The sequence below is a fragment of the Hippocampus comes genome, unplaced genomic scaffold (genome assembly GCF_001891065.2).
Source record: "Hippocampus comes isolate QL1 unplaced genomic scaffold, H_comes_QL1_v1.1 scaffold156, whole genome shotgun sequence".
NCBI classification, from domain to species: domain Eukaryota; kingdom Metazoa; phylum Chordata; class Actinopteri; order Syngnathiformes; family Syngnathidae; genus Hippocampus; species Hippocampus comes.
This window is the reverse complement of record NW_017805744.1, coordinates 4,712,105-4,737,239: the sequence shown is the minus strand read 5'-3', so window position 1 is coordinate 4,737,239 and position 25,135 is coordinate 4,712,105. Positions and strand designations below refer to the sequence as shown.

Genomic DNA, 25,135 nt, shown 5'->3' with positions numbered 1-25,135 from the left:
AGCCTTTCACACCTTTCCTATTAGCGAATTGAACGTATCATTGTGATCATGTGCATTTTCATATCCAATCAACTGATCAAACATGTATCGTGAGGACTATTAATTGTGCTGTTGTTGAATGAATGTTAGATGCGGACGGATCTGTTTTTTTTTCTTCCCCGCTCAGTGACGATGACATTTTCAGGATTTATGTATCAATGCAAATGTTAAGGTTTCTGCGGACCGCTTTAATGACTTTTGTGTATCGTTTGCGCCATTAAGCTGAGCAAATCTATTTTGGAATCATATTAGGCTGCCGTACAAATGCAGATTGTGATTGTTAAATTTAACCTCAATCCATTCTGTGGTATTTTCTAACTAATTCCTTGATGGCATTTTTAAAATAGGCATCAATCACCTGGAATTCGCCCTGGAAAAATCCTTAGCAGAAACAAGTCCACCCACCCATTTTCTCACCTACAATGAACTGACCTATATTTAGGAAAAAGATCTATTCTTACACACACAAATTTTGAATTTTTCATTTTGATTCAACACAAAGGTAATAAATCTGCTTTTATAAAGGACTACAGCAATCTGAGAATATTTACTGTTGAGAGAAAGAAATTCCAAGGAGTTGGACATTTTTATTCATTAAACGAGGTCTCTAAATGATTAATCGATTATCGAAATAATGATCCAGTAATTTGATAATTGATTCATTGTTGATTAATCAACTCATTTTTGCACTTCAAACAAACACACGCACACACACTCAGTGGGTGTCCATCATGGCCGATGAGATGCACACTGTCTTCCACACAAAAGCAGATGCTGGGGTTGAATTGACAGCAGAGGTGAGTTGCCTCCTACGTTTTTTTGGCCAGGAGCGGCCGTCTCCAGTGTGTTAGGGTGGAGCCCCCCCCTTTTTTTTTTTTTGAAAGACCATAAACTGATCTCTGAGCCTCTTTTTTTAGCCCTCCAGCTGAGCGTTGTCCTCGCCTCAGCCGGCCATAGAGGACCTTCCGTGGGATACCATCCTCTGGCATTCTGATGAGGTGGGTGAGCAAAGTGATACTGTAGTAAGGGATGGTGGCACACACACACACACACACACACACACACACACACACACACACACACACACACACACACACACACAGGCTTCCATAAAACTACACAGTACATAAAAGAAAGCCAGTATTTGTGTGATATTTTCAGTGAATTTGTTATTTGTTTATACAGCGACTCTCCGCTGCTTGTGTTGAGTAGTTCATGAAATATTGCACAATAAAAAGATATGAATCATTTCCCACTTAGCTGAAATTACTCGTCTACAGAGAGAGGCAATTAATCTGAAAAGTAACAGACTTAATATGTATTGGACAGATTCAAAGACAAAAAAAAAAGTTTCCTGCGACTCATGCGAAAAGTGAGCTTGCGTTTATGGATTCTTACACACAAACGCACAAAGACATGCAGTTGAGACTAACACGAGGCATAAGGCAGCTGAGCTCAGCTTTTTTTCCCACACTGACTCCCACACTACATCTCTCTAATGTAATTGTGTATGTCACCAATGTTAACAGAAAAGCAGGGTGACCTGTCAGGCTACGAGCCCATGGTGGTAATGTGATTAGCTGTGTATGAATCATAATGAGAGTGTGACAAAGACAGAGTGGCTGGAGGAGAAGGGGCAGCTACATAAGAGGGGGAAAAAAAGGAGGTAGCAGGTAAACACGAACGTAATTGTCATTGGATCAATGTGATCATGGGAGGAGATCACTGCTCGGTATGATAAATATTGATCGGATAAAACCACCGAGGCACATTTCCAGGCTGCCACAAGACAGGCACAACCTCAGTGACCCAGTGCTTTCTGCTCATACAAACAATGTGAACGCGAAGCTGAACTGCTGCGAGCCAAACTCACTTGGCGAAATGTTTATAAAATATAAAGATCAATTTATGCAGTCTTGTACTGAGCACGTAAAAGACAGCATGGACGCCATTTTCCCATATAGAAGAAGCATCAAGCTGCCAAAATGATATCAAATTATTGTGAAAATCTGTCCATGCGGAGGAAAATGTAGCAGACGCGTCTCCAAACACAAAAGTGACCCCAGCACATATCGTGTGGACAACTTGACCAAGCAAACAAGTGCCCTTTGGCCTTCGCCTTATACTGTTTGCTCGAGGTCATCTGTGCATCCCACAAAACTCAATGCAGCGCTGCATACATTTTAGGCTTTGATGTGGGTTGGTGCAGTTAGGGTTTTTTTTGTTCTTTTTCTGTTTGATAAAGTGGCGGTACAGTGGTCGACTCGATTCCGGCTCCGGCGTTCCTGTATGGAGTTCGCATGTTCTCCCCGTTTCTGTGTGGGTTTTCTCTACATTCCAAAAACATGGATGGCAATGTTGATAAACACTCTAAATTGTCCCGAGGTGTGATTGTGAGCACGGATGGTTGTTCGTCTCTGTGTGCCCTGCGATTGGCTGGCAACCGGTTCAGGGTGTATAAGTTACATCCTGTTTGGGGACCAGTCCAGGGTGTACACCACTTCTCGTCTTAAGTTAGCGAGAATGTCTCACCCGCGACTAAGTGAATACAAGCCGTAGAGAACAAGTTTGGTTAGTTGGATGTTTTTTGACTTTTTAACTCAAGGCTGTCTAGTGTCATGTTGTGTATGGATTTTCTGCACCTTTGAACTTTAAGCTTAAGTGCCAGGAGAATGTAAGCCACGGTCATTTTCACTAAGACATTTAATTAGATGGCTTCAATGTGCTTAGCTGAACACATGAGAGCTTGAGTGGCTCAAGTGGAGATTTGAACAGCTTCCTCTTGCCATCAGCTCTGGCAATGTGATGTGGAAGTACGATGGATGAGACTAAATATGTTTGTGCCACACCATATCAAACCCACGTTGACCACCGTGATATTGTCAACAGTAGGCTACTTCATTTTTCCATCCGTCCATCCATTGTCTTCTGGTCATCCAAAATTCATTTATCGAACATGGCTGGTCCACTTCGTGGCACTCCTACCTTAAATGGCACCCCGTGGGAGATCCCCTTCATTTTTTTCCTTTGTAAAGTTTTAATGCCACTTTTAAAGAGTGGCATCTTACAAAGTAATGTTCGAAATGACATGATTAGAGAAAGAGAGAGACAGAGAGAGAGAGAGATAAAGGGAGAGAGCGAAAGAGAGAGACAGAGAGAGAGAGAGAGAGAGAGATAAAGGGGGAGAGAGAGATATATACTGTATATAAAGGGAGAGAAAGAGAGAAATTGACATCACTTGCTCCTGCACAGAAAAGGTTTGAGCTGGTCGGAATTATTTACGTCTTAATCTACATTTTCTTTAAACGTGCACATGCCGAGAAGACACGCCACCATGCATCTCCCCTAGTTTTCCTAAAGATGAGGGAGCATGCTCTCAATCCTCATCCAAACTGCAAGGTTTGACAGGTCATGCCTTTGCGCTTGAGTACAACAGGGAGCACCTATTTTGAGTTGCGGCGGGTGCATCGCTGTACATCTTGCACATGCTAAAATCCACCGTTCGGTCCACTACAAAACACTCAAGTATGCAATGTGTGGTCACATAAGCACCAACATGTATACTATTGGCCTGAAAGAGTAATGTAACAGAATTATAGAGTGTTTTTGTAAAGATAAAGGCATGACACAACAATTGCTTTAGTGGCGACTCTTTCGTATATTTTAAAGTGGATTGCAATACTTTTGCCACATTTCTGCCATCATTTCGACAAGAGCAGGAGAGTAACCCAACATATTTAGTCGTGGCCAGGATGATTAAAAGCCACATATTTGTTTAAAAAAGGGAGCTTTTTTGCTCATATACACAATTTTTCCCCACACATTATGATCATTAAAAAATATATATTCACAACATTTTATCTCTCTCTCTATCCATCCATTATCTGAAACCCTTCTCCTCATGAGGGCCCTGAACTGGTTGCCTATCGCAGGGCACACATAGACAAACAACAATACACACTAACAATAACACTAAGGGACAATTTAGAGTGTCCAATTAACCTACCCTGCATGCTTTTGGAATCTGGGAGGAAACTGGAGTAGCCGGAGGAAAGCTACGCAGGCACGGGGAGACCATGCAAACTCCACACAGGAAGGCCGGGACCCAGAATCCAACCCTGCCCCTCTGCACTGTGAGGCCGACGTGCCAACCAATTGACCAATATAGTATATGAATAATATTGATAAAATATTACAAGCATGACAATTCATGTCTGTAAAACTGCCATTGAAAACAACAGGGGTACACAAAGCTAACCTGTTTTTTTTTCTCTTTGAAAGTTCAAAAAAGAAAACATCAGGATGGTCGACAGGCATCACTGCAGGATGTCAAAGAAGGCTCAGCAACACCGCGATTGTGTGCAAATCAAACAAACAATGAGGTGTCAAATTTCAGTGTTTTGTACTGTACAAATATTTTTTTAATAACTCAGTCAAGAGACAAACTTTAACACGCAGGACGATAAAGATATCAGTGCAACATCTTTATCAACTGGAAACCATAATCACTTGTTTTCAAGGTGACAAAGTGCATTAGAAATATCGCTGTTAACACAACACCTGTGGAGGTAACACCGAGTGAAACTCTTAACGTGCACACCACTCATTTTCAATATTCCTCGAGGAAGCAGCATATAAAAGGATGTGAATAATTTTCAACTAATTAAAGCGGTTTATCAAGAGTGCGCGCTATTGAAATTTGACCTTGTGTGCTGCCGTGGCTGCCTTGTAAAAAAGTTGCCGATTATGATCTTTGAAGCTCAAACGTGAATGGAGATGGTGCATGTTAGATATTTAATAACGGGTCGCATCTGTTTTGTAGAAAAATATACACGGCCAATGTTTTTTCCCTTTCTTGGGTTTTATTGCCTGTGAAAGCGCTATATAGCTCACGATGTTGTGTATTGTCTTGTATTTTATGCACTCTACAGCCATCTGTCATTGTGCTTCCCTTGCATTTATCTTCATTCCTGCTGTGAGGTAGAGGAGCTGCAGATTCATCCTCGTCTGTACGCTCACAGTCTGGGCAGGAAAGAAACCAACGAGTCACGTCGATCAAGAATCTAAACGAATGGACATAACGCAAACTTACAGGTGGCATGTTCTTCATCTTCGTCCTTATCATCATCATGCTGTGCTGCTCAAAGTCATCATAGACATTGTTGTCCTCACCGGGGTCGTCTACCAGCATGTACAACTCCCCAGCATGCACATCAGACACGTTGACCTTTACAAATTGATGATAGTGGCAAATGTCAACCACACGAGACAGATGCTCAGTCATTCTACAGACGAGCTTTGAGAAAGACAGAGTGAACACCATGCGGTTATTTGCGAAGAGTGAACTCCTACTTGGTATGTTTTGGGGTCAAAGCCCAGCCATAGAGTGAATCTGTAGTCATAGGTGCGCAGAGAGTAGCCCATCACCTTGATGTCTTTGAGGTCAGGGAGGTCCGAGTTCTCCTAACAGATGATGACAAATGTGACATGGTAGACTTGAAGCAGACATCTCTTTGTACGGCGGACGTTTTAGGGCACCGTCATGTCAGGTCTACTGAATTATACCTTCAATCATCAGACATCATGGTCTCAGATAGACACAGACGGACGGTAAATCAGCACTGGCTGGATTTACACAGTAGGTCCAAGTGCCCAAACCCATTGCAATGCCTATATAATATTTTTTTGGACACATTTTATTAAGTGGCACATAGCCAATACAGTGTTTACAACAGAAAACACGAAAGAAGGTAACCACACATAGCTGCCAATCTATCGAAATTTACTTCTGGGACAATTGAATTTCCATATTTTTAAGAACTTCGATGATTCCCAAAAAGTGAATGTGACAGTTTACCATCGACCATTATGATCAAATTGGATTTTTCATGTTTTAGACTGTCTTTCTTTGGGAAGAGTACATTTAGTAACCCGTTCTAATAGTTTCGGTAGAGGGTAAACGAATATTGATGGCAGAGTTGGGAGAAAAGTTCAGGCTACGGTCATATCACAACTTAAAGATTAGGATGTTTACATTTTAAGGTGTATTCATTATTCATTTTTTGTTGTTCACCGTGTTATTTTAGATTGTTCTACACGTGTTGTACTGCTGAATTGGAATAAAAAAAATCTATATATATTTTCTGTTGGCTATCGTTATCATAACTCATTAAAATGTTGAAGTGCCCTCTAGTTACATTACTTTCACTTTCAGTACAACACGCTTTAAAACTGGCAATGAAAAAATTGTAATGCCATGAAAATGACTGTGATTTTTTTTCTTAATAGCACCCCAAAGGGTAGGCATTCGCATGCAAAGGGTACGTACTGTCCAGACCGGGAATGGCCAACATTATAAAGATGATTCCCCTACCGTACAGAAATGGTTTCTTTGCCCCTTTGGACTATCTGTGTTCCTTTTCTAACTATAAACACTACTTATTTGTACCCGGGGGTTCAGTTGTGACACATTGAAAATGTCCAGTCGAAAAATGAAGTGTGCAGATGATGTGCAAATCATTGTTTTTATTCACTTTTTCTACGAGGCCCAAACTTCATTGAAATTGAGGCATGGGCTTAAACACACGTGAGTGTTTAAATCAACAATGATCGTACCTGCGGTGTATCAGCAGGCCGCGGATACTGGCTGAAAGACACTGCCTCCTCATTAATTTTTTTCTTTTTGGGTTTGAATTCATGCGCCAAGTTCCTTCCTTCTGTACACAGCTCCTCCTGAAGAAAAAAGGAAATGTCAACGCAAACCACCGTAAACTCAGGACGATAAGACACTGCTTTCCCCCCCCCCCATGTTTTTAACCCTGCGATTATAGAAAATTTAAACTAGGAGAGACAACGCCCACTTTGACTTTTTCAGGGGGAGAAGTACGTGCTCCCAATCACACAGCCCGGTCCAACTACTACTCACATCTCATACACATTAGATTCAACAACTCCCAAACCTTTTTTTTTTCCACATAAACTTCTCCCACGATGAGATTACATCTCAAGATCCTTCGGCTGTTTGAAAAGCGCAATTGAATCCTTTATCATTCTTCCAAACAAGTCCAAACCATCCATCGCAACCCGATCGCCTCCTCTCCCCAAATTCCCTTCACCTCTGAAACTCTTTGAAATAACCTTGTTCGTAAGAAGTCCCATCTCAGCTCTCGTCGCCATCCTCAAATCACCTTAATCCCATTTTCCGTTTTTCTCCCCGCTCATCTCCAATATCTTCAACATCTTCAAATCTGGCTCAGTCCAAGACACTTGAAACTTGTTGCAGTCATGTCAAAACGACTCCCATTCCATCTCCAATTGGCCCTCTCTATCAAAAATTCCGGAACACAATGTTGGAACCCACCAAACCGCCAACGCACTGTCTGAGACATTTCGATCTTCATTCAGAACACAACACTCCGGCAAATCAGCTCTTCTTAAAGTCGCTCAAGACCTCCTTGTTTCTGTCGGCATCCTCATCATGCTCAACCTCACAGAGGCTTACTTCAGACACAATCTAGCATTCCATTTTGCTCTAAAGCCTAAAAAAAAAAGGCTGCTTCCACATCACTGGTACAACCTTTCCCTGGTTCAGATCTTACCTCACGAAGAGACAGCAATTCATCCTCACAACTGCAACTCCTCCACTCTCTTTTTCTCAAGATCTTCGCCACACACCACACATTTGCAACTTCTGTGTCATTTTGGATCGCGCCCTGTCAGTTGATCCACATGACAACCAAGCAAACAAAACCTTTTTTCAACCCGAAAAAAAAAAACAAAACAAAAAAAAACAAAAACATTGTCCAGCTCAGTCCCTCACTTACTTCCTCCACCGCACAAATTCTAATAAAGGCAATAATCACATACAGAGTAGATTACTGCAATAGCAGCCACTTTAGTTTTTGTTGTTTTTCATGGTAAGTAAAGCAACTTTTAGCACTCTGAAAAGCACTATATAAATAGAAGGTACTATTGTTCTTTTTTTTTTTTTTTTTACTAATGCTGACCAATGGCTATCTATAAAAGACCCCTGCAGTTGGATGAATGCCTTTATGGGAAGTCAGGAACCCTTTGTGCCCAGAGTATTCTGAAGTTTACCATACTTTAAGTGTGAGAACAAACAGAATGAAAATACCGCTGAGAACAACTGCGTGGTGCAGAATAGACAGAATTATATATTCAAATATACCTCGCACAGAAGTGGTGGGTGAAGGTTTTACAGCAACGACACCACTTTCATGTTCGTGGTATGCCAGAGGTGTTGCGTGAGCAGCTTTGTGAAGCGATTTGGTGCAGCGTGCACAAGACATCCAGCTGTTCACATCATCAGAATTCTTTTTTCAGACAATCGAATTCTAGTGTGCATTGATAATTTTCGCCGCAAAACCAAGAATACAAACTGGTTTGGTTGATTTTTATGATTTAATGAGAAGCCTCCAACATTGCAGTGCTGTCTTCAGGACATTTCCGGATACACTGACGCTTGCATTGCTGCAATTACGGTTGTTGGGCTTATGCTCTTATTTTAACCATTAGTCAATGCGGGTAATAGTTCTCAGAGGCAGCTGTTAGGCTGTACGGAATCTATGTATTTATTAATATTCAGAATAGCTAAATTGTTTATTTTGAAGCTTCATCTCAGCCAAAATAGCAGGGCAACATTTTAGTCACAGTACCAGATGTACTAACATGCCAAATGATGTCTGACCTATTTTGCTTAGTTTTGTTTTAAAAAATGTAATGTGAATTATTTGAAGCATGATTACACTTACCTTGAAAGACATTTCAGGACAGGGGGGAGGTGTTTTCAGGCCAGCCAAGTGGGAGACTGTTGGAAAAATAGCCACTAGCTCCACCACATTTTCCACAATTTGATCAGCTAGAAAAGACATGAGTCACTCAGTTTCAAGAAGTCTCAAACTGAGGAAATGATTTATGAAAGGCAACTGCACTTAAGATTTAAAAAAAAAAAAAAAAAAAAAACAACCTTCAGAGAGTGACATACTGTGAAACTGGGCATTGTCTTTGTAAAGACAGAATTTCTTGATATAGCTTGTGTATTAACCCAAACCATAGTGAACATAGTCCCAATGTTGTCAACAGTCTTTTTTTCCCCCTTTTCTCAACTAAATTCAAATGTACCACAAAATGTAGGTTCTATATATGGCGTTTTTAGAAATGCAGGTTCTTACTTTTGAAGATGACCTCTGATGGGCTAAAGACATCCACAAAAGGAAAGGTAGATTCTTTCAGCACACTGTAAGATGCAGGAGGCTCAGGGACATAAAATATAAGAGGCACGCGTGTTGCCACATCAAAGTTGGAGTATTTTGCCCATTCACCGTGCTCACCTAGCGACCAACCTGAAACAAAATAGGAATGAGAACAACACGGTGACCACGAAACACGTTCAGATTTCCCTATCTTACCAGGTTCTTGAATTTGAATATTAATATGGGGTGCACTTTATTCATCCAATTAGCCTAAGTATCCACCTGAAACAAAATAGCCACATTACTGTTACAACACTGCCCTCTGGTGGCTGGCATTCAATTGAGTCACCTCAATAATGCGAACACGCCCAACACACAAACACATTGCTGAATCCAATCTCCTGCAAAAGCAATGGCCCAGCATGTTTTACTTTGAAAATCCCACACAAACCATTTTCACTACTCATGACTAACCATGATCGGAGGTGAACACCACTATTGTGCTCTGAGCCAGCCCCAGGGTATCAAGGGCACTGAGCAGCCGTCCAACCTGGGCATCCACGTAGGACACAGCAGCATAGTAGTGCTGTCGGATACGTAGCTAGAGGATAATGACGTAGGTTTCAAAAGGAGATACAAAGTGATTAATCATGTTAAAGGAAAAAAAAAAGTTCACAAGTAAGATTCATACTTGAAAGTCTTTTGGAACTGGTCCATACGGGAAACTAATATTGAGCTTTTGGACATCGTCTCGCTTCCTAATGTCTGTCCAAGGATTGTAGGCCACAGGGGGAAGGCTTTTCGGAACATTTGGGTCAGGGGCCAGAGTCATGTGTTCTATGGGATAGAGGTGTAGATACTCCTGGAATACAAAAAAAGTACACAATATTATTATTGTGATTAGAATGTGCTTTAGCTCAAATATGTCAATCGAGCATGAACAAAAACTTGTTTCGGTATGGCTTGTAAAATCTAAATGTTGACATACAACATATATACAAATAAATTTATTAAAAAATACTTTTTTTTAATGTTCCACCTTAATGTTTTTAGTCTACTTACACCACTCGAGCAAATTGTACTCACTGTTGCAATACTTTTGAAGGGGAGAGCATGTTGATTGGTTGCATTAAAAACATTTGTAGAGTTAAGATCCCAAGAACTGGAAGCATTTCATAGCATACCTGCGGTATCCGGAAGGGAATGTGGGGTTTATGAAAACCCACGGCCAGGAAGAAGGGATTACCATCAGAGGCCTGAGTCTTCAAAAGTCTCACAGCCTCATCTCCACTCTCCATGTCAGGCAGCGTTCCTCCAGGCTGCTCCGTGACATTCACTGCACACAGCAGGTTGGCATGGAGGCGACCATCCTCTCCTTTACACATCTGAAAATAAAGTTGAGGAACAGATGTATTTGCACATATTGCTTTCTGGGGCACTGGTCTCAACCCAACTCAAGGTCAATCACTGATTCGATTGACCTTTCAACAAATTGTTAAACTTGTTTTCCCCTTATGCTCACTGTATTCACACATGTAACAGCTGGGCCAAGCAGTATGATGCCAAACTTCGCCACTTTGGAGAACGAGAAACAATTTAATACAAAGTACCGGTAATATGCTTGCCAGCAGGACCTGAGAAGCTGCCGCACGCATTCAATAATCTATTCACACAATAGCTTTCATTACTAATTTCATCAACGTCATTACATTACAAAATTCAGATGGTTGACGTGGAGATACACACTTCACTTTGACAAAGGCTTGCTAATCTTCAGAAAGAAAAAAAAAACTTGTGATAAGGAGACGTAATACTTCACCTGGGGAACTTCTACGGGCCTTTTTTTGTGTGTATTCAAACTGCCCTCTGGATCAGACAGAGTGGGATCTTTCCAGCTTTGAAGTTAGAAATCGCCTCATAAAACTCCCAAACCAATAGCATACACACAACTCCAACCAACTCACAACTTATTTTCGTAGAAAGGGTTCTGTCAGTCGTCATCTGTACTTGTGGGTAAAAAACAAAAAAAAAAAAACAAAAACAAAAAAAAAACAAAAAAAAAAAGGACGTTTCGCTTCTCTCACAGAAGCTTCGTCAGCGGTAGACAACCCTGAAGTCTCCGTGAAGACTCCGGGAAGTTGCTCTGCGCTAAAAGGCTGAGCGTGGCCTGTTTGAGGACTGGGTGGGGATGGTTAGTCACGCCCCTATGGTGAAGAGGCCCATTGGTTTCTAAACTCCCTATCATTGGGTCTTGATTAGGCCTATTGTTTGGGCTAAGGCTGAATAGCTACTTTCAGTTAGCCTGATCAGCATGTCTATGTCCCTTACTGGTCAAGTACAGAAGTACAGATGACGACTGACAGAACCCTTTCTACGATGGAACTTTCCTGTACGACTGAGAGCCTCCACAAGCACAACTTATTTTATTATGCCTGCCCCCTTCATATTTCAAGACTGATTTAATAAGGTTTTTTCATCATTTAACCTGACAAACCAAAATTTGATGTGGTGCTCCTAAAGGCGAGAAGGAGTTATGCTGTTGGGGAGGAAAATTATGCTGGATCAGTTTGGGGTATATAGGGTACAGGATGGTGTATCAGTTAGAATACAGGAGGCAGGTATCTTGAAGTAAGGCTCTATACTAGGTGGTAGAAGGCAGGTTTGGGAGATGGAAGACAGATTGTAGGTTGACTCAAGGTGGGTTTGGAAACGGAATACAGAAGGTAATGGTCAGAGGTGGAAGGCAGGGGCAGAAGGCAAGGGCAGAAGGCATATGTAGAAGTGCAGATGGCAAGGCCAGAGGTGCAGATGCAGATGCAGAGTTTTTTGGTCATGAACTCTGCCAACTTACGAACTTAAACCGAACGACCTTGGGCGAGGACACCACGACACCACCAACCTGTGCACTCTTCCTGAATACTAAACTGCTTTTGCGCAGGGAACGCAGCGTCATCATATGTAGTTTAACACTCGCGAAAGAGGAGGCAGCACGGTAACACAGGGAAATTACAACACTTAGAATGCTTCAACAATTCAATGTCTCTGAGCCTTTAATACATATGCAGTCATTTCTCCTAAATCACAATTAATTTTCTACACTCTCGGGAGTGACCCCCTATTCTCGCTACACCTGTAAATTATAATGCGTTTTAGGTTCATCCTGAAATTTCACAGCCAAATATCCTGAACTTTTTTCTCAGTGGTAGTCAGTTTATTAAAGTGCTGTCAGTGTGGTCTGGTCGCAAACAAGACAGAATAATCATTGTACAGGTTTAATACTGTCCTATTAGCCTTAAGTTTAGGTGGTACCTTTTCTTTCTCAAATCTGAATGAAGAAGGGTGGTATGCAGGAATTGACCAGCTGTAAGGATAGTCATCAGTGTGGTTTGAGGCGATGCCTGCAGACAAATACAGCACAACCATTGTCCCCAATATTCAATTGCAAACAGAAACGACAAAGCAGATTGTCAAAAAATGCAGCAAATGAGAAGAACATGAGCAAACGCATGCAGTTTGTCTTAAGTCAATTTACCTGGGTGAAAAACTTTTCCTACAGACATGGTAACATAACCTTGTGATTTAAAATACTGTGGAAGAGTGGTGTAGTTTCCAGAATGCACTCTCCAGTAGGATTTAAAATCATAAAGCCTGGTTGTATCTGGTCTGCGACTTGTTAACATGGATGTTCGACTCGGTGCACACACAGCTTGCTGCAAACAACAACAATCATAAAAACATTCAAACGTGCAAGCAAATTCCTACAGTGTATGTGTTTGCAGTCTAACATTTATTAAAATACCCAAGTTGGCTAACCTGTGCAAATGCATTGAGAAAAACATGGCTTTTGGAAGCCAGTTGGTCAATGTTTGGCGATTTTACTGTTACATCTCCATAACAGCCCAAAGATGTCCTCAAGTCGTCAGCAACGATGAAAAGAACATTTCGTCTATCTGCGAAAAAAAAAAAAAAAAAAAAAAAAAAAAAAAAAAAAAAGAGAAAACAGTTTCACCAACATAAAATAAATACATGGAAATGTTGAACTTGAAAATAGAGAGGAAGTGAGAAATCTCTGCGAGCGAACTGGAGTCCACACAAACGCTCATATACTGTATTTTATAACAACTTGATCCAGCGACAAAGTGGATAACAAGCATCTAATTATCACAAATCACTGCTAAATTAGATTATACACTTGACTCAAAGTATTTTTTCAAATGACACTGAGCTATTCTTCTTCATGCTAACATTTGTTCATTAATATTATAGGATATAACGCTGAAAAGTTTGAAGGGTTACCTTGTCTCGCAACGACAACAAGCGCGTGAAGAACGACGATAAAACATTTATGGAAAGTAATGTACATGTTGCTATGACGTCCAACTGACACATTTAGCCATCTAGATGAAGTTGGCGTTACACAGATAAGGTATCACACATCCGTAGCTTCAGTCGGGGTAAACATCATCATATGAAATACACATCTGCGCTCTTCCTATTTAAAAACTTCCGATTAGCGTCTGAATTCTGTATCTTCATTGGTCAACTCTGATTTAAGACCACCCACAGACGAAAAGCATTGGCGATTGGCTAAAAAAAGGTGTCAATCATACTAACACGCGTCGTTGCCAAGTGATTGGTTGAGTGGCTATAAATTTTCCAAATTTGTAATGACGGAAATATGGACAGTTGCGATGAATATGTACTTTGATGTGCAGTAAAACAGTTGAGTTAATCCAAAGGAATGAACAAATCAACTGAATCAAATGGAATTGTCACACTGGTCATATCGAAATCTCCTTCAAATTGTGTGTGTCTTTGAATGAATTAGAATGGGAGGACATTACTTGACGAATCATGTGATCTTGACAGGTCTTTTAACGACCTGTGCTTATCTACATATTCAGGTTTGAGGGTACAAATTGTAAAACCAAAATCTGAATTGTGTATATTTTTGGGTGGGCAATAATAACTTATAATGACATGTTTTTTTTAAATAAATGCAGAACAAAAAAACATTACAGATGCGCGCTATTTCCTGTCAACGATCCTCTCAACCAGAACCAATTTGCCGGCTTTGTTCTGAGTACAGAGTGAACGCTCTTTTCGTCATAAACAATCTTTGAAGAAGCGGCGTCAAACATGGCGGATATTTCAACTAAACGTGAAAATAATTCCGAAGCATCCGATGACTTTTCTGAAAGAACCAAGAAGACAAAAGTAGACAACGAAGATGGTCGAGGAGAGAATAGAGAGCAAGCTGAAAAAAATGTTCTTTCTACCTTTCAAACCACAACCGTGTTGAGTGATTCTGCCAGGGAGAAAACAATCTTCGTCCACGGAAAGGTAGATATGATTATTTAGCTCCTAACCTCTTTTCGATACCGCACATTCTTGACGCGATTGAGTTTAGTGTTGGCGATGGTTTAATTTGTATTCGAACGAGAGTGAGAAATTCTGGTTTTGATGTCGACCTCCGGTTTGATCATTTATAACTAGACTGTTACGTTTTCTGGCGGGATTAAACAGGTTTCATTAGATAAATGGATTATTCTATTATTATTTATTTTTATTTGACTCACAACGTAAAGAGAGGCTTAATATGAAGGGGGGTCAGCCTGAGAGTGGCCATTAAATACAATTGTTTAAAAAAAGAAAAGAAAAACAATAGTATTCTTTCTCTACATTTATGTTTGGGTTGTTTACATGCTCATCAGTTTGCTGACCAAAATGCTGTAGTCATTCTGGAGAAGACTCCCATCAGAGAAGACACCCTGTCTGAAATATTCACTGCATCGACCTTAAAACTCGATATAAAGAATGACATCTACAGCACCTACCGGCTCCAAGCTCCACCTCACCTTAACGGTACGGATACGACTTTTCCATCAAATACAATAACCCACCTGTGAAGAAGAAAAGCCGCACTTGTCGATTTGTCTTCTTCAGAGATGAAGGCAACTGTGGTGTGTCCAGCCACTGAGAAGCATGTGACGAAATACCAGCGTCAGGAGAGTGTCCTGGTGGAGGAGACAGCGGAGGACTACCAATCCATCACTCTTCCCTTCATCCAAAAGCAGAGTTTTAGTGTGCAGGTTAGTGAGCCAGGAAAAGGGTCGACACTTCAATCCTGTGCTGATGTTGTTCTTGACATCACATTCATTCCCTAGTGGGTATATAACATCCTCGAGAAGAAGGCTGAGTCTGAGCGGATAGTGTTTGAAGATCCACACCCAAAGCTTGGTTTTGTCCTCCTCCCAGATTTCAAATGGGACCAGAAACAGGTGAAACATGCATGATACATACAGCCATGGAAAAAATTTAAGACACGACCATGTTTTTTTTTTTCAAGTTCTTGTTCATTTTTATGTCTGGTGCCACTGAAAACAATTACTTTGTTGCTTGTTTCAGCTGGAGAATTTGTACCTAATTGCCATCACACATCACAGAAACATCAAAAGTCTGAGAGATCTGACATCAGAGCACTTACCACTCCTTCAAAACATTTTCCAGAAAGGAAAGGTGACACCACACTTTATTTAAGCACTTTGGAACTAATATTAATATAATGGCACCAATCTGATTATGTGCTCTGTGCCGTTAGGAGGCCATCCTGCAGCACTACAGCCTCCCAGCCAGCAAGCTGAGAGTCTACTTGCACTACCAGCCATCTTACTACCACCTTCATGTCCACTTCACCAAGCTTGGCTACGATGCGCCAGGTTGTGGCGTGGAGCGCGCCCACCTCCTCACAGATGTCATCCAGAACCTTCACTCAGACCCACACTACTATAAAACCAGGACTTTGTCATTTCCTCTGCGGGCAGATGATGGATTGTTCAGCCATTTTCAGGAAGCGGGGAAGTTATAATGCGCCACCTGTGGGTGACAAGTTGCTTTGCTGTCCATTTTTGTACTTGAATCAAGTGATTTTTCTGACTATGAAACTCATTCCAGGGTCTTCCGCAGTTGTAATTTTAAAACCGGTAGCTCGCAGGTGAGTGTGTACATTTTGGCTGCAAAAAATATGTAGGAGTTTTTGTGGGCATTTGTCATGTTACAATGTAAATCATTGAATAAATGGCGTATGTGCCTGTTTTCCATTGGTGCAGTTTCTAAACAGTCAGGTCCTATAAAATTACATGAATGCTGACGATCTTTGGCACATAAATTGTTCTGAATGACTAATGATGTATCTTTTCTGTTTTGCTTAAGTACTGTATGCAGTAAAAGCAAGTTTAGTCTTCAAGTCATACAATCTTTTTCTTCAAGTGTCAAAGCGGACTTCTTGACATCTCATTACTGACATTCACGTGAGCTGCATAACAATATTGGCATTCTTTAGTAGAGTTTACACTAAGTTGTCATTTACCCATATCATTTGCTTCATAACTTGTATATTTATAAAATCTATGTCAATAATGTTCACAATTCAAAGTGGCATTTGTGGCAGTAGGTCACGTTTGTTTGTATAATAATGAATCAAGCAGCAGTATGATATTAACACAAAATTAACTTCTGAGAGCACAATTTACTTCTTAGAAAATGGAACTGTAATCATTTTTGAGGCAATTTCTTCATTGAGGTACAAACATTTGATGAGTGGGGAACTCGCTGCTGGACTTGCTTACCAACAGACCACAGACTGTCAGGATCAACCACTTCGTCCATCTCCTACATACAATGTACAAAAAGCGGGGGAGAGATGTACATACTTTATAGAGAAATAATGTAAATATGTGCAATTCAAGCCACGTGTCTTCATTTTGCTACATCTGCACCCTTACAACCCTTTTAATTGTGAGCAAGCGTTCTCTTTGTTATTCATTTGATCTTATTTTATAGTTCTGTTTGGTCTCATTTGTTGTGTCACCCCCCTCCCCCCCGCCACACACACACACGTCTTGAGGCTTACTGGGATAAAGTGGGACAACGGCGAACATATTTCGTGCCATATTATGAGGAAATGTGTGATGTGGTATAACAAAAATGTACTTGGTTTGTCGAAAAGTAAATTATGCTCCCGAAAATCAACACTAGGCGGCAGTGTTGGGGTCAAAATGTAACATTCACAGCGTAAATTTGTTCAGGAATCTGTTCTATATTCCATTATGAAATAATTAAATTTTATAAACAATTACACATTTTCACTTAAAAACATTTTATTTTCTACTAAATCAATCAAACAATACCCATCCATCCATTTTCTGTACCATCAGGGTCGCGCCTCGCCTTATGTGAATTGTGAATATATGGCATTATTTTTGGTTTTGAAGTGATTTGGTCTAATTTATAAATCGATGCATTCATGTGTTGCCGTGTCACAAGACGCGCCCCCACCACAATTTTGTACCCGTCAGCAATTGGATCCTTGGAACACGGCAAATCACAAAAGTTCAGACTTTCCTAAACTCAGAACTGCAAAATATACTGCATATATTCGATTTCCTAGATTACGATAATCGGTGATAGTGCATATGCTATAAACATTATTTTAGTAGTAAAATTAACTTGTGTCATATCCGTTCTTTATTTTACTTGCATCTGTTACTGTCCATGTAGAAATGTTCCATGTTATGAATTATACCAAGTGCTGCGATATGTTTTCAAATGTAATCAATTTAAAAGCGATGATGTGATCAGAAAAAGTATAGGTTATCGAAAAAAGGCAAGTACTTTGTGGAGGCGGGAAATTTCCGAGGTGTCCCTGAATGTACCGTGGGAGAGCCGAGGAAACTGGGCAGGACTGAGACAAATAATCCAATCATTAGTCCACCAACAGCGTTGATGTCTTGGTTTCACTCACGGAGAGATGATTTCACTCTGAGGCCGTTTGAGATCCAGGGAACACCGTAAGTGGTTTTTTTTTTTGTTTTGTTTTTATACACTTTGAACGCAGCTTTTTGGCTGTGTGTGTGTGTGTGTGTGTGTGTGTGTGTGTGTGTGTGTGTGTGTGTGTGCGCGCGCGCGCGTGTGCGTGCGTGCGTGTGTGATGGTATCTGACTTTGCTTTAGGCGCAGATGTCGAGTTTGTAGGCTGCGGGCAGTAGTGACTGATGATCGATACATGCGGTCCAGTAAGTGCTTTGTTGAAGTTAGTATTTCAGTCAGGAGCTGTGTTATCATTACGTTTAAAAAGGTCCTCCGTAGAGCATTTAATTCTACTTTTAAGCGTTTTTTGTCCATGCAACATTTCCAATTAACAATGCGTGTTTTTTGGTTTGTTTTGTATTTCTAAGGCATATTTGTAACTATTATTTTTGTTGATCGGTATGGAGGAACCCCCCTTCCATTTTTGTGATGGCATCTTGTCATAGCTCCTGCTCTTACGTGTATGAAAAAGTAGAGTGACAATTTTTGACAGAGACAAGTCAAGGGCGCTTCAGATTAAGCAGTTATCTTTAACTGTGATGGAACCACTGTAATCCTAAACACAGACGGAGGTATCTGTTGCTTTGTGCGTGGGTGCGCGCGCGCGCGCTTGAGTGCGTACGTACGTATGCATCTATGTACCTACGTACGTGCGTTCGTGTGCGTGAGAGAACGTGACAATATTGTAGAGTTCTTACAAGGAAATACGAATTTGAGCATTAATTCGATATCCTGCTAGTGTGCTGAATTGTCACTGTACTCGTACCTTTTTTTGTCCTCACTAGTAGGACAATTCGCGCACTAGTAGAAGCACTAGTAAAACGACTTGGACACACAATTAACTCCCCCCCCCCCAAAACTGTTTCCCTTTTGGGTATAGTTTTTCCCACAAAAATAATTGTGCACACGAGTAGAGAAATTTTTACTACACTGTAGGGGGGAAAAACTGTCGTAGTCGTACCTTTTTTTGTCCTCACTAGTAGGACAATTCGCGCACTAGTAGAAGCACTAGTAAAACGACTTGGACACACAATTAACTCCCCCCCCCATAACTGCTTTCCGTTTCGGTATAGTATTTTCCACACAAATAGAATTGTGCACGAGTAGAGCAACTTTTACTACACTGTAGTGTGGCAAAACTGTCGTAGTTGACATCTGCGTGCTACAAGTAGCTGCTACTAATGAAGCACAAGATGAACTGTCAGGATTTTATTTCACTGTAGTAATAGTAGCATGCAGTTGTAGGCTAATTTTTCTCCACTTATGACATGTAGTCTATCTATTAGTGCCACCTAATCATTCTACTATTGCGCAAAAATGTCACAGAGTACTGGAACTCGGCAGTGGAAAAAAACCCGTCACTTGTTTGACAGTTGTGCTAGCGTGCTAAACTGTCTCACTAGTGACAACAAAATGCATGCTTGTACATGGACAGTTTAGCACACCAGTAGGATGTCAAATAAATGTTTCAATGGGTTGCTGTCGGCCCTTAAGTAATTGTGATGTAAGAGATGTGTTTAACTATTTTGGATAGAGATATGTACATTTTAAATCTTAAAAGCTGGTAATCTGATTGATAGGCTTGGCACGTGTGTGTGTGTGTGTGTGTGTGTGTGTGTGTGTGTGTGTGTGTGTGTGTGTGTGTGTGTGTGTAGGCGCGCGTGCGCATGCGCTTATGTGTGTGCATCCAGTGTGTGCATGCGCACGTGCATCTCTCAGGCATCCTGATTAGAGAGGCATGATCGGGTCATTTCTCACTAGGTCATTGGACAAACCATGTGAGAGCTTGGACAGAGATGTCATGTCAGTCCTCCATCGTGACTGTCACTCAGTACATCAGTAGACAAGTCAATGCTTGTTTTAACCCACTGTGACAAGTACATTATGTTGCCATGGAAAAGCTCGGTTTCACCATTGATTGTCCCAGGATGAGCACACTCTTAGAGCTGTTCACACACACACACACAACAATTGTTCTCTGAAACAAAACAAACAAACAAAAAAAGTTCATTACGTTTGTTCTAAAATAGGCACTTTGCAAAGCTACACTCATTTATGTTGCTGTCTTCCTTAGAAGGTGCTTTACTTATTTTACGAGGCAGTACAGTTGACGTGATTAGTGTGAGTTGTGGCAAAGGCCTTGGATGGAAGGTCAATGTAAATCAGTGTAAAGATCTATCTATCTATCTATCTATCTATCTATCTATCTATCTATCTATCTATCTATCTATCTATCTATCTATCTATCTATGTAGCTATCTATCTATTATTCAAGAGAGAGAGAGAGAGAGAGAGAGAGAGAGAGAGAGAGAGCCTTTTGGGAAATGAAGTCTGTGCTTAAACGAAGTCTGATAAAGTGAGAAATAGAGAGAGAGAGAGAGAGAGAGAGAGAGAGAGAGAGAGAGAGAGCCTTTTGGGAAATGAAGTCTGCTTGAACATGAAGTCTGATTATTTTTTTAAACAATGTCATCAGATAGACAAAAACATAAAATTATGTGCACATGCCTGCATCTTCAAATCATAAAAATAATACCAGCCTATATTGTATCAATCTTGTGATCTCGATGGGTCTTGTCTCCATTCCATGTCAGGTCGTCTGGGCACATTGTTTGCATCCTGATTAGCGTGTGGCTCATACACGTAAGGTCCAACATGTAAAATTCCTCTTCTTCCTCCAACTCTTCAAAAACTTGGATATCCTCACTTGCGCTCGATTTATCGCTTGTATCGCTGTTTGAATCATTGTTTGAAATGCTTTGCATCTCGGCCGTATGGAGCTCTGCCGTCGCTGTTCTCCATGTGACGTATCACTTCCAGGTTACTCCCCTTTCAGGCTCGAACTTCGGAAAAGTGATTATTTTGTCAAATATACAACATATCCATTATTTTTTCATGCTTTATTTGGTGGACAATGTTTAAGTACTTTCATTGTGACCCTATTTGGCATTTCATGAAATTACTTCACACTTGGCCTTTAAAGGGGCGTTTGTAGTTTTCAAAGGAGCAAAATTTGAATGTAGCCTCAATTCACTCAAGCCAGCCCACATCATCAGCTCTGCTGCTCATCCCATGCATGCTTGTTGCAAATGTGGCATAATTTAAAAGGGAAATAAACAGGCCAATTCTGTACATTTCATTCATAAGAAGCATTGTTAGAAATGACAACAACAAAAAAAATCTACCACTCATTTATTTACTTTTTGGGTCACCTTTATTATTGCATTATGCATAACCAGATGTTGAAATGCTAAAAAGGAGGTGGTCGATTAGCAGTTTCTTTAATACACGCAGGATGGGTCACTGGCAGCCGTAACCACACCGAAATAACAACAGTCCACACCTCCCTCTTCCTTACCTCCTACCCGCCCCCTTTGATTTCTCATCTAATCACAAATCAGGACTTCACCCATACACTACATGGACACATTCACTCCCTTGCAGAGTGTTGGAAATTATACAACACTGACCACAACACATAACTCCAGGGTCACTACAATAATTTTTTACTTTCAAATTCATCCTGCGAGCCAGATTAAACTCACTCGTGTTTGACCCCCCTGATTTAGAGTCTTTAATTAAGATAACATGTATGTTTTTGGAATGTGGGAGGAAGCCGTAATAACGGAGGACATTCACACAAGCACGGAGAGAACATGAAGGGCCTGACCTGAGATTCAAGCTCAGAACATCTCCACGATGAGGCAAACCAGCTAACTACTACTTTACCATCGTGTAATCCTAAAGGGTAAATTACATATTTTTTTGGAAAGCATCTTCATTTAATTCTTATCTTTCAATCTAACTCATAAAAAGTGACATTGTCTAAATACGTCTGCCACAAACCCCGCTTAGAGAGCCTCAGTGTCCTAAATTTTTATACACAAAAATCAAACAACTGCTTACAACTTGAAATCCTTCCTCTGACGTCGACTTTAATGGTTGGTAATCTATGAATAGTATCATTTATTCACATTTTAGAGGTTGCCTTGATGTTGCCACAGTAGAGATATTTTAAGATGGCACAGTATCAAAGATCATTTTGTTATGATTATAATAAACACTTTCAGTTTCGGCCATGAGTTGAATTGACATGAAAAAATTTGGAATCTGCACATAGAGAAGAAACTTTTGCTTCCTGGTAAGACTTTATAAAAAGGCATTTGATTTTACTAGTTAATATAAAACCAAAGCAATGATTAAAAAAAAAATGACAGTGAACACAGAGAAGGAACTAACCTTTCTCATCGGATGACTCAACTGACAATCAAACCATTGGACCGCAAACCCAGGAATGTAAAGTTGTGCCAAGTCAGTTTTATTTATACATACCCGCATCATACAAACCCTTTTAAGGGAAAAGTATTCTGGCAACCTTTGGGAAATAACAGAGGAGACAGATATGCTAGAAATGGTCAGGAAAAAAAGTTAGGGTCAACTACCATTACATGAACATGATTTAAATTTATGAAAGCAGATTGGCGATGTTGTTCAGTGCGACCATATGACACACACACACACGCACGCACGCACGCACGCACGCACGCACGCACACACACACACACACACACACACACACACACACACCTACTTGATGTAAAGCCTTTGATAGAAGTGATGAAGATGGTTTTGTTTTTAAGCACATCATGAATCTCATTTTAGGATGATGAAGAAGAGGAAAGAAATAGGTGGAGGAGTGTTTCGGATGTGAAAACACACCCACAGCATGGAGGGTGGCAAACTGAGGGCACAAGTATGATTATAGGGTTATTTACATCACAGCAAAGAGCTACACTGAAAATCAGCGAGTCTTTGAGAGGGAGGGAGGGGGGGGGGGAGAGAGAGAGAGAGAGAGAGAGAGAGAGAGAGAGAGAGAGAGAGAGAGAGAGAGAGAGAGAAGATGGCTTCCAGATGTGAAGTGGAATTCAGGGCGCCAGAGAGCAGCGGCGGCAACCCAACGACTCCTCCTCCTCCTTTGCAGATGAAGCTTCAGAATGAGATCGGGAGAAGGGATGGGTGGAGAGAAACCACACATTTAAACAAAAGGAAGACATTATGTCAAAAGAGAAGCATGGAAATCTTCCATGGTAGCTGTCTAACAAGGTGGTTGGGAAAGAATTATTCAAAAATGTATTTAGTTGGTTAGGTCAGGCAAGGCCAAACTAAATGGCATGCCGTTCCAGATTTGCATACAGTATGACCGTGTGAAAATTAGCTTCGATTGATTTCTGCATTCTCGTACGTGAGTGCTAGGATGCGGAATGAGCATGATATTAATTGGCCAAGAAAAATGTAGAGTCGCATTGTTTTTATCACATCGGATTGCTCGACTTGACCGCAATCAACAGAGGTGCTGATTGTCGAGTCTCAATAATCTTTCTGGTCTACAGAAAAAACAATGTGAAATAAACTGGGGCCTACCACCACACCGACATCCACAATGGCACAACTCCTCCAAGCAACATTAATCTGCTCAGCGTGACACTGGCAATCGTACAATCAGGAATCCAGAACATTCAGAGAGAGAGAGATTTTAAAACACGTTCAGAATAATCATTTCAAAAATATCAAAGGACATCTGCCTCATAGTTTCAAGTTCCATTGGTTGAACGTCGGCTTCCGCTGGCCTTTCTCTCTGAGTACTCCGGCTTCCTCGGACAGTTCTGCTTCCTTAGACCTCTGCAAATTCCAAACAGCGTGATAAACATAACGCTTTACTGAAATTCACTGTAAAGATTATATCAGCATAGTGTCAGCCCTTCTTTCATTAAAGCTTTAATAAATCATGATAAGAAATCCAAAGTGGGGCATTCCAAGACTTTGCAATATCTAACTGGTGGTCTGTGCAAAACAGGGCTTTGACCTCTGTAACCACCCTGCATGAGATGAAGGCCTAATGGTTTGCGAGCAAGACTTGCCCTTTTGGAAAAGTGCAAGGAGACAAAGTGGGTGTTCTCTGGGCTCATTCAGGAAATACCAATATCCACTTTTTTTTTTTCTTCCAAGGGGAAACTCACTTGACCGACATTCCTCTTGGCTGTATAAACACATAGTCACATAACTGATAAATATGTATCCTCGTACATATCCGAGAGGAACAAGCCCTCCTGCTTGCTCTTGGTTGTGCTTTGACACATGAAAAAACAAAAAAGTAAACGTCAACTCACACATCGGAGATATTCGACTTGTGTATTTTTAAAGACCCCCCAGAGCAGGATCCTCATGGTGATGATGCCAAATTCTCTTTTTTTTTTTTTTTTTTTTTTTTTTTTAAAGGATTGGGGAGTTGCTTTCAGATCTCCTTACTGTGGTATAGAAATGTATTGGAAGCAGCATTTAGCAAAAGAGCATCACATTTCCCTCATGCACCGGCTTGGGACTTGTGAGACTTAATGGCATGGGCTGTGGTGCAGTGAGAATTGCATCAATTATCCTAATGGGATATATTGTCTGGCAGCCAATGCGCCACCTCGCTGTGACCTACTTTCCTACTTTCAAGTAACTAAAGCCAGGCTCAAATGTGGTTAACATGCTTTTATTTGAAACATTCTGAAAAAAAAAAAAAGTCATGCGCTGTTTTAGTTACAGAGCTGCATGTATGTACAGTTGGTTATTAGTCTTGGCAAAAGACTTCATTTCACTCGGTGCCCTTCTGGTGTGGTGTTGCGTCCCATCTGGAGTCAATCAAAGCAAGGCAAGGGAGCATCCAAGGCACAGATGAAGTAGGACGTGTAAATGTGTACAACATTTTTCACCCATTATGTGAATAGCAAAGCAAGCACACTCATTTTGCCATTCACCTTATCAACTTTAAATGTAATTAGATTTGTCAGAATAGCAATGATGAATAAATGATGGTGACTAAATGAATGAATGCTCTTGCCAAAAGCACTACTTTAGTGTACAATCACGTTGCTCGAATGCAATGGTTCTTAACCTTGTTAGAGGTACCGAACCCAACCAGTTCATATGCACATTCACCGAACCCTTCATTAGTGAAAAATAAAAATGAATTTTTTT

At 40.7% G+C, this 25,135-nt stretch overlaps 3 protein-coding genes across 6 annotated transcripts in view; 2 read left to right on the top strand and 1 right to left on the bottom strand.

The window, feature by feature from the left end:
• Positions 1-4,429: 4,429 nt before the first annotated feature.
• Positions 4,430-13,758, bottom strand: ids (iduronate 2-sulfatase). Its single transcript, XM_019884043.1, has 13 exons — positions 13,548-13,758; positions 13,065-13,201; positions 12,784-12,961; positions 12,561-12,649; positions 10,436-10,636; positions 9,943-10,113; positions 9,726-9,852; positions 9,231-9,401; positions 8,811-8,917; positions 6,655-6,771; positions 5,392-5,502; positions 5,132-5,266; positions 4,430-5,061 (listed from the first exon to the last, which is right to left on the bottom strand). Exons 1-13 carry the CDS (start codon positions 13,612-13,614, stop codon positions 4,978-4,980), a joined length of 1,695 nt encoding a protein of 564 aa, XP_019739602.1. The 5' UTR covers positions 13,615-13,758; the 3' UTR covers positions 4,430-4,977.
• A 579-nt stretch (positions 13,759-14,337) lies between these two features.
• Positions 14,338-16,353, top strand: dcps (decapping enzyme, scavenger). The gene is made up of 6 exons (XM_019884089.1): positions 14,338-14,594; positions 14,966-15,116; positions 15,198-15,343; positions 15,419-15,532; positions 15,660-15,770; positions 15,853-16,353. The coding sequence occupies exons 1-6, from the start codon at positions 14,391-14,393 to the stop codon at positions 16,117-16,119; spliced, it is 993 nt and encodes a 330-aa protein (XP_019739648.1). The 5' UTR covers positions 14,338-14,390; the 3' UTR covers positions 16,120-16,353.
• Positions 16,354-17,976: 1,623 nt separating this feature from the next.
• LOC109524258 (proteoglycan 4) overlaps positions 17,977-25,135 on the top strand; it is a 40,900-nt gene continuing 33,741 nt past the window's right edge. For 2 of the 4 annotated variants that reach the window (XM_019883976.1, XM_019883975.1), the window contains exon 1: positions 18,021-18,100. Coding sequence is in view for 2 of the 4 variants with exons in the window: in XM_019883974.1 (XP_019739533.1) it covers positions 18,036-18,100 (65 nt within the window). In the remaining 2 variants the exon portion in view is untranslated. Of the gene's footprint in view, positions 18,101-25,135 lie in introns of all 4 variants that reach the window. The other 2 variants (XM_019883974.1, XM_019883973.1) reach the window with 2 other exon arrangements.

What these genes read in the sequence shown, in the direction of transcription:
- ids (XM_019884043.1), bottom strand. Translation starts at nt 13,614, where the DNA reads ATGTACATTACTTTCCATAAATGTTTTATCGTCGTTCTTCACGCGCTT. An exon ending in TTCCCTTCCGGATACCGCAG is followed by an intron (nt 10,114 to 10,435) that starts GTATGCTATGAA and finishes TTTGTATTCCAG; the next exon opens with GAGTATCTACACCTCTATCC. An exon ending in GTCCTGAAATGTCTTTCAAG is followed by an intron (nt 6,772 to 8,810) that starts GTAAGTGTAATC and finishes TTTTTTCTTCAG; the next exon opens with GAGGAGCTGTGTACAGAAGG.
- dcps (XM_019884089.1), top strand. Translation starts at nt 14,391, where the DNA reads ATGGCGGATATTTCAACTAAACGTGAAAATAATTCCGAAGCATCCGAT. An exon ending in AGCTCCACCTCACCTTAACG is followed by an intron (nt 15,117 to 15,197) that starts GTACGGATACGA and finishes TGTCTTCTTCAG; the next exon opens with AGATGAAGGCAACTGTGGTG. An exon ending in ACATTTTCCAGAAAGGAAAG is followed by an intron (nt 15,771 to 15,852) that starts GTGACACCACAC and finishes CTGTGCCGTTAG; the next exon opens with GAGGCCATCCTGCAGCACTA.